This window comes from Dipteris shenzhenensis, chromosome 22 (assembly GCF_047967505.1).
Source record: "Dipteris shenzhenensis isolate YYH24624 ecotype China chromosome 22, Dip_SZ_1.0, whole genome shotgun sequence".
NCBI classification, from domain to species: domain Eukaryota; kingdom Viridiplantae; phylum Streptophyta; class Polypodiopsida; order Gleicheniales; family Dipteridaceae; genus Dipteris; species Dipteris shenzhenensis.
In genome coordinates, this window is record NC_141617.1 from 37,419,084 (window position 1) to 37,428,286 (window position 9,203).

Sequence of the window (9,203 nt, forward strand, 5' to 3'; positions counted from 1 at the left end):
TAGTCCCTAATGACATTCTGTATACGAGAGACAAAGCTGTCCCAAGCATAATTCATGTCCTCCTGAGCATGCAAAAGCAAGGGATGAATTGCAAATCTGATGCTGGAAATATTGATGTCGAAGATAAGCCTGATTAACATGCAGTAATCTGCTGGAGAGAGTCGGCAAATCATCCAGTGGCATACCAAATTGCAGATTTAACCATAATGGGGCATGATCTGACAATCCCAATGAGAAATCTATGAGGAGATGAAGGCTAAAATCTGCATATTGTTGTGGATAGAACAAATACCATCTGTCAAGCCTTGCCCAGTATGTGGTAAATGCATTATGATGGAAAGTATATCCGGGCATTGACCCTTGTAGAAGCAGCCATAAATCTTCAGCCTGCACAGAGAGAAGCATGCTATCCCATTTCTGTCTTTCCGATGAAAGCATATGAGATCTTGAAGTGGTGTTATCTCTCAGCAGAGGAGAATTGTTAAAATCTCCACAGATAAATGCATTGGATCTCCATGGATATTTGCTCAAAGAATCCCATAGAGAAGCCCTCATGGCAGAGGTCTGGGAGGCATAAACTGATGCAAGCTCAAGAATGTCACCATTGACATTACATTGTATGACTATCCATCGGCCACTGCTGTCATTGAATGCTAACTGAGGCTCCAGCTCATGTCTGACCATTATGCATACACCTGAGTAGGTAGTGGTACCAGCATAATATATATCATAGCCGCTAAAGTGATCATGATGACCAGCCTTAGAGTGTTGATTATGCTCTTGCAAACAAACAATATCTGGCTGCATTTTATGTACATAATTCCAGAAAAGCCTCCACTTTGAGACATTGCAGAGGCTCTGTACATTGTATGTAAAGCACTTAAGTGTTTGATGCATGAAAGAGATATATACAGGAAAGTATAAGTATGAAACAAGATATCAGAGAGGCAAAGCCTCTGCGTGCATGGGTTGCAGGCTTTCATGATCCATAAAAGATATGGCATTCTCCCCTTCTTCAGAATCACATATGGGGATACCCTTCTTCAAAACCCCCACCCAATTTTGAAGGACAGGAGCTGAAGTAGAAGCCTGTTCTGGTAAGGGAGAGGAAGCATCCCATTGCCGAGATTGAAAGGGGCGTTGCTTCAATACAACCACCTTCTTAGGCTGTTGAAAACCATCCCGATCTGTCCCCACAGATTCCTTCATCTTCTCTTTTTCTTTTTCTTTCCCTTTTCCAACAAGTGATTGCACCTGATTAACTGGTTTAGCATTCTTTGCTCCATTTTGATTTGCTGCCTTGGCTTGCAAATTCTCATTCTTTTCCCTTGTCTGAGGCGGCAAGGCATTAGGAGGGGGTTGATGCAGAACCATTGGGCATTCAGAGGCTAGATGCCCAAACTTGTGGCAGGTAAAGCAAGCGCTTGCAAATACACCCCATTTCAAGTCAAAAAACTTTTTCCCCAATTGCACACCCTCAACTTCCACTGCAATAGAAGGAGGGGTAGGTATGTTAGTGTCCCAGAGGATGCAAAATCTGTTACGATTTCCCATGGGGCGTGGAGGATAAATGACCTGTCCCAATGAAGCGGCCAGGCCAGGCAATTCTTCATGCATATAATCCGGGAAGTTAACAACCTCAACCCATACAGGACAATGATGACGTATAAGACTTTGGTAATCCTTGTTTGGGGACCAAGGCATGGCATGTACCATCTGCTTCCCATAGAAGAGGGGAGAAAGCTCAAGGAGCTTGTGCTTGCACAAAGCATCTGATAAATGCACCTCATAAAAGCCTTTGGAGGCAAAATAGACACCCTCTACAAAACATCCTCCAAGGATAGACTTGATCCATTGCGCAACATCACTGGCGGCTGGGATTCTTCCTGGAAAGAAAATAATTACCGCGGTTTGAGATAGCTTCCTGAGAGGATTCACAAGGGAGGGCAATTTCAATTTGTATGTGACCTCCGGAACTGGTTTGCCCCATTCCTGTCGTGACTGCTGAAAGTCATCCTTGAGTGTATCAAACACATATTGAGCTTCCATAGTAAGCTCATCATCCTGTGATGCAGGCTGAGAAGGACGACGCTTGGCATCTGCAGATCTTTCTTTTCTAGCATATGTACAGACATCGGAACCTGAAGCCATGATTGAGATATGGCAAAGCAAGGAAGAAATACAGTGAAAGACAAAGCAGACAGAGAAACTGTACAGAAAGGCACAGGGAGAAGGTGCAGAACAGTACAGCAGAGGCTGTACGGACAAGCTGTACGGAAGGCCTTGTGCGGGATAGGCTGTACGGAACAGCAGAAAGAAACTGTACGGACGAAGGGGTGCTGTACGGAAAAAACTGTACGGAGGATCGTACACGAGATGAACTGTACGGAGCAGCGGAAAAGCTATACGGGATTCTGTACGGAGGATCGTACACGGGATTCTGTACGGACAAGGAGTGCTGACGAAAATGTACGAGATTGTACGGGAAGAGGCAGGGTGGTACGGAGAAGCTGAGTACACTGACGGTGTCGCGTCGTACAGAAGGGCTGACGAGAAAAGTACAGACGTACGGAAAGACGGCGAATTGTACGGTCCTGCACGTCGGGAGAGTCCGTACGGCGATCGTATGGACGTACGGACGGAGGGGGAGATAACCTGGGAGGGTATCGGGCGCCTGCACTCACCGTCGCTCACCGTCGTCTCTCTCTCTCTCACACACACACACACACACACAATTTATAAAATTCAGAATATATTCTAGTTTAATACTAAATACATATATTTTAATCCTAATATTAAGTATCATTTTGAAACCTATCGGTTTTGTCTGAAAAGACAAATGAAACGGAATAGAACGTGTCAAAACGATAAAACAGATAGATTATACTGCAATGCCGTGAGGGCTTTAGAGGAAAGAAAATCAGAACAACAGTCCCCCATCCTTTATTCTCCCTTCCTCTTTAGCGGCATCGCCTCCTCTTCTCTTCTTCCTCTTCTTCTAACCTGGTGGAGATATTTGAAAGCTTTGCCTGGTTTAGCGAGAGGTCTTTTTGGTGATGTGAGTTGACGATGCCTTTGTAAGAGCCCCTCTTGGCACACGGAAGGTCACCATTACGAAAGCCCACTTTTACTTGAGGACAAGCGATTGGTAGACCTGATCTCCAAGATAGAGTGGTGGTGGGTTCGCATGTTGGCCTCACTCCTAAATGAAAGTGAGGGTAGGGATTGGTTTCTGTTGTGAAAAATTGTCAGGAGTCTAGTTTTCAAAACACGTGTAGACTACTGCTCGGCTCTTTTTCAAATGTATTTTGCAAGTTAAGTTTTGTGCTGCGTTTGTTCTTCAAAATATGTGATCATGATCTGTTGCTCTTTTAATTTCAATATATGTGATCGTTTGTTGCTGTTAATCTTTAATAGGATGTGGCATTGGGAATGTGAATTGGTGTCTCTAGTTAACTTTCTAAGACACAGAGCAAATACTTTCCATAAGACACAGTGCAAATTCTTTGGTGACAAAATTTAAAAAAGAAAAACTGCCATATTCAGGTCTATGGAGTGTAGAAATTTATATCACTCTCTCTAGAAAATTAGGCCAGTGCAATGGCTGTCACAAGTGTTTGAGTTCTAAATTTTACAGGTAGTTTATGCAACTGACTTACATTCACGAAAGTTCTTGCAGCTGCCACGGCCTGCTGGTGTTGATTTCCGTGCTGCGTAAGCAAATCTTGCACCTTTCTCTTCTTATTGGTTGTAACTGGTTTATCTCTGCAAGTGTATCATAAAACAAATGATCAAATCGTTCCATTAATGAATACTGATGTTATGGCCTGCATGTATTGCAGGTGCTTTTGTCACAAAAAAACCATAGATATGGGTTTTGTATGTTCTGTTTGTCTCTCAATCTTTTGTAAGAGACACAATTTATGTTCTACATGCGGGTAAGTTGTTGAATTTCTGAATGCATCATTGAATTTGCCCAAGGTCAAATCTGCAAGATTCCATGTGATTTCTCTTCAAGTAAATCAGCAAAATTTTCCCCCTTTTGTAGCATAGTTACAACAGACATTTGGAATTTCCATTGAAATCCCCCCTTCCCCCCTAATCCTTCCCCCGGCCCGGCTGTTCTTTGTTTAAATAAATAATAAAAAATATAAAAGTATAAATTTAAAATTCAACAACAATAATAGTAACAAACCTTTAGAACATCCCTTGCATTCTGATTAAGTGTGACCTGCTTTCTTTAATTGCTTAAATATACATAAAGTGCATGGGTGGGGATTGGTACAGCATGCACATTAGGGAAAGAAAATAAGAAGAAAATGAAAGAAGTCACCTGAGACAATGTGAGGAAGTCACAGGAACATGTTGAAAGCTAAATGCACCCTCTCTAAACTTGGTTCCTTCTTAGATTGCTCGACATGTAAGGCCCCCATGTGAGGAAAAGGCAATGAGTGTATAGATAGATTAGGGTGTCCCTCAGCCATCATTTGGTTGAGTGTTTGGCCTGGCATTGAGCAGGCATTGCATGGCATGATCCATGTGATGCAGGCTCCATGTGCAAAAACATGCATATGCTCCCTGCAAATGCATATGCAGCAAGACTGTTATGTTGTCCACGTGGCAGGTCATCCACATGGCTGGTTGGTCCATTTCTGGGGTCCTATAAAGGGGTTGGGGTTTCACTTCAACCCCCATCAAATCCCCTTTGAGCTCCTACTCATATCCAACACTTGGAAGGAGCATAAGAAGCTATTGACTTTCTGTAGGAGCATAGCCTTGGAACGTTTGCTGCATTCCGCCTCAGCTGGATTTGAGGCAGCATCTTATGTTTATCTTCATCCTCTTCATGTTTGTGAATCACTCGAGTTTATTGCTTCTGTTTGGATGCATATGTTGTCTATAATAGGTGCATAAGGTTTGTGTGTGGGTAGAGTTGTACAATGGAGGATATGGGACCTAACGCTAATGCTAAATGTTTATATTTGTAGATTAGCTCTCTTTAATGTGACTACCTATGTGCCCTGTGTGTGTGTGTGTGTGTGTGTGTCTCTCTCTCTCTCTCTCTCTCTCTCTCTCTCTCTCTCTCTCTCTCTCTCTCTCGTCTCCTCCCTTTTTCGGTCAATTCTCACATGATATCTTAGCAAATGAGAACTTGGGGAGAGCCCGAGTTGGCCTTCCCCTCCTTGCCATGCTGTTGAGAACTTGTGAGGAAGTCGTCTGCTCAATGAAACTGAGCGGAGAACTTGTGGAGGTTGTGGGGAGAGTCATGATTGAAGTACAGTCTCAAACTTTCAAGGAGCTGAAGAAGAACTTCTTATAGGATTCAAAGACCTGGATATAGCAGCTGCTAAAGGCAGCACAGCTTGAGAAGGGGAAGCTTCTTGTAAGGGTAGTTGAGAGGAGATAAGCGGGTCAGACCTGTGTGTTCCACCGTCCGGGCACGGTCCCCTTCTCCTGTCTCCTCTGAGACGATCTCTATGTCGGACTGCCTCGTGAATAAAAGCTGCCAGGCATCTCTAGTTTGGGTATAGGAGTCGTCTAGAGAGGCCTTCGAATCCGTCTCTGAAAAGGCAATGGTATCGTCAACTAATTCAATACTAGACTGGGCAACAGAAAAAGAAGTGCTCCTCTGACTCCACCTCATGGTGCTCACACAATGTGCTAGATACGACTCTCCCTGGGTATCCCCTTTGCGGGCCCGCTTTCAATGCGGAGTTGGTGCGATGACACACGTAACTATCCAAGGGCAATCCTAAGTGAATGTGGTAGGAGGATCTGGGTGTACCCTGGTGGGATGATGAAATCCTCCACTGAGCTGTGCAAGCAGTGGTCCCAATAGAAATTGAGCTTAACAGGGAGCTCTGCCTATGCTAGCCAGGTCCTGAATGTGTGTAGCTGTAGAAGATCCTCCCGGATGATTGGGTTGAATTGTTGCCCCAGAACGGGACAAATGGAGCATCAAATGCTATACTAGAAGGGTGGCAGCCTGTCTATATGAAAACCCCATCTCTCAAACCACCCTCATGTGCATGCATACCAACATCTCTGATCACCCTGAGCTGCTAATGCCATAGAAGATGCTAGTGCCAACCAAGGTAGCTTGTGTCGCCCTGTGGTACATGAGCCTTTGGTTGTTCAAGGAAGTTGTCAAAGGCCTTTGGATAAACAGTCTAGTGCTTTTTTTAAAGGTGAATTTTTGAAAAGCAGGTGCTCATTTGCGTTTGGGGCAAAAAGATGGGTGAGCATGGCATTAAAAAGGATTAGAATCATGTGTGTTAGTGATATCCTCTAGTAAACTTTGGCTCCTTTTGGTGATCGAGTGTTGGAGGCAGCCTTATCTATTTGTCCATCGAGACCTGACATCAGCTTTACTGACTCAGGTCTCCGTGACTTGGAAGAACTGCTAGCGGGCTGTTTAATGAGTATTGAGCTACGCCAAAGGTACCTACGAGTACGACATTAGATATAGTGTGCAGGAGCCGCACACAATGGTTACTTGACGCAGATTGGCCTGGAGATGCAAATACCCACAGGTCCACATGAGACTACTTTTTCATTTGGTTGACAGAGGGAGGACACGCGTTTCAGAGATCTCCCCAGCCTACCGGATACAGGGTCAGAGCATCTAGAGGATTGCACTCCACGAGGCAGTCCCTCCTGACAGCCTAGCTCCTCCTCCTCCTAGGGAGGACAGTGTTTGGGAGGTGGTAGCCAGCATCATGGCTTGGAACATTTGGGTGGCTCACTGCAGTCTTGTGATGGGTGAGCACCCGGTTCCACCCTTGGCTACCCTAGTTGCCATCTGACAGGATATCATTTACTTGGGAGTGTGGGACTCCAGGCTCCAGGACAACTATATGCTCGTTTCTGCAAGGCTTGGCCTATAGGTGTTTTCTACATCTTCACTCTGCGAGGGATTCGTTGGCTGTATAGTCCCCCCACTTGGCTGTTAGCCCCAGTTCCAGAGATCCCCTAGGTAGTGAGCTGGGTTTCTCTGGAACAGGCCGGTTTCATTCTTTCAGCCTTTTCCGGGCTTTTCCATTCTCAGCACCTTCGGGGCTTCTGTTTTGTATGAAATCTTTCAAGCATTAATAGAAGGTTCCTTTCTTATTTAAAAAAAAAAAAAAAAGGACTACTGTTTCATGAGCAGCCTCTCAAAGTTGCACTTCTTCCACGGAGGCTTAGTACCACCTGCTTGCATTGTCACACATGTAATAGCATGGCTGAGATGGATCCTGGCCTTGAAGGATGGTTCAACGATGTTGAACTACAACAGCTAGAGTTGCATTGCATTGCAAAGAATCGATTGTTCCATGCTGGGGCAAAGCTTATCAAGGTTCAGACTTCAGTACCATTTGTTTGAGAGAAGATCCTCATCAAAGACAGCAATCTTATCTATTGTCCAATGAGGGAGAATGTAGCAGGCCCTCGGTCGAGAGACACATGAGGACTTCATGAAGTTTCTTTGTATCGGACCTCTGTCATGACATGGTCCATAAATTTGGCATTACCCTTTGGACAGAACAGTAAGCGTATAGGATAGAGTAGGATGTCACCCTGTTATCATTTGAATTAGTATGGCATGTGGTCTAGGCATTCATATGGGGAGGGCGGCTCCATGTGGAACCAATGCATGTGCTGGTTGCACATACCAGTAGGCCACTTTCAGGTTCGCCTGCTGCTCAGTACACCTACTTTTGGGGGAGCCGATACAAGGTTGGGATTGCACCCCCACTTCATGGAATCCTACTCAAGTTCCTATTCCTATCCAACAATTGGAAGGATTGGAGGGTTTGCGGCTGTATTCTTCAACCTGATTTGAGTTAGCATCTTCTGTGAGGTGTTCTTTGTTCATATCCGCATCATTTTTGTGAATCAGTTGCAAGTTTATTGCTTCCTCTTGTACGTGCATGTGCATGGTGAATCTATTATTAGAAAATGAAACACAAGAAACACCTGAAAGGACATCGGTGGAAGTGATGTGAAAGAAGCTACATAGAAAAGCAGAAAGCTAAATTTGCAAAAAACAACAATAATCCATCCATTGGATATGTTTGGATGGGCCATTGAGGACATCCACACAAGAAGAGTCAATGGCCATCCACACAAGAAGAGAAAGATATCTATAGGATATGTTGGATGGCCCCTAACACGATAGACGGCCACACAACCAACAATGTTTCGTCTGAATCATAAATGATATCATGTAAATCATTTCACGTATCAAAACTTACAGGATTGGTGAGGCCCCCTTTTTCTTTTTGGCTCAAACATTTTCAAACGTTTGAATCATTATAGTAGTCAAAATAAATATGATCCTAAGATTGCTAGTCCAGTTGTAAAAACTGTGGTTCTACTGTGTAGAGGTCATTATCATCAGAGTTCTGGACCTTTGTCATTATCCGAGATGTTTCTCACAGCATCTAGCAAAGCTGCAGTAATGAGAATTAAATTGATGCAAGAAGCTACTACATTCTCTACTTGTTCTTCTATGCAGAGCGAGTTTTAACCAGGGCAGATCTGGGAATGTTGCTGGGCCAAAGAGGAAGCAAGCTGGCAGTTGAGAATTGTCAAGCCTCTATTTGAAAGGTTTCCTTATCAGCAGGTTTCATCTGTGTGTCTTCCAAAGGTTTCAAGAAAAGTGCAAATAGCATATTGGGAGTTATTTCAAACAATTCCCAAAACATAGCCAACTCCAGATGTAATTGGACAATGATATGACTAATGTGAAAGCTTATGTTGATGTGTATTGAGGGATGTACTCAATACAAAAGGGACCATTTCTGTTCCATCATGCACATACCTGTTGAGCTCATTGATCATTTTATTGTCTTTTCCATTACAAACAAATGGCTGCTGGAAGACTAAGCCATGCAATATTTTATAAGTAACTTGTGCCTACTTTAATGCAGATAAGATTGAGTACGTTGGTTGCAATATTCCACGGAATTATGCTGTATAATTCAACTGTACTAGGAATGGCACTGATAGGCCACTTTTGAATAAATATATATATATAATAGAGAGAGAGAGAGAGAGAGAGAGGGAGAGATGTATATATATGAACTTTTTGAATTGGGAAAGTTTTGTCGGTCAAAATAAAAGGAAGACTTTGGGATTGACCAATGTAATGTGTAAGCCTTACTTATGCCTAGCGTTTTGAGTATGTTTGGCAAGAGCGTGCTAAGCAAAGGTGATTACAA

The 9,203-nt window shown here is 43.6% G+C and overlaps 1 protein-coding gene across 3 annotated transcripts in view; it reads left to right on the plus strand.

Moving 5' to 3' along the window:
• LOC147888070 (basal transcription factor complex subunit-like protein) overlaps window positions 1–8,988 on the plus strand; it is a 49,168-nt gene extending 40,180 nt beyond the window's left edge. For all 3 annotated transcript variants that reach the window (XM_087393923.1, XM_087393924.1, XM_087393922.1), the window contains exons 9-11: window positions 3,638–3,714; window positions 3,843–3,938; window positions 8,498–8,988. In XM_087393923.1, coding sequence (XP_087250049.1) covers window positions 3,638–3,714; window positions 3,843–3,938; window positions 8,498–8,564 — 240 coding nt within the window. In that variant the 3' untranslated portion in view covers window positions 8,565–8,988. The remainder of the gene's footprint in view (window positions 1–3,637; window positions 3,715–3,842; window positions 3,939–8,497) is intronic.
• Window positions 8,989–9,203: the final 215 nt, after the last annotated feature.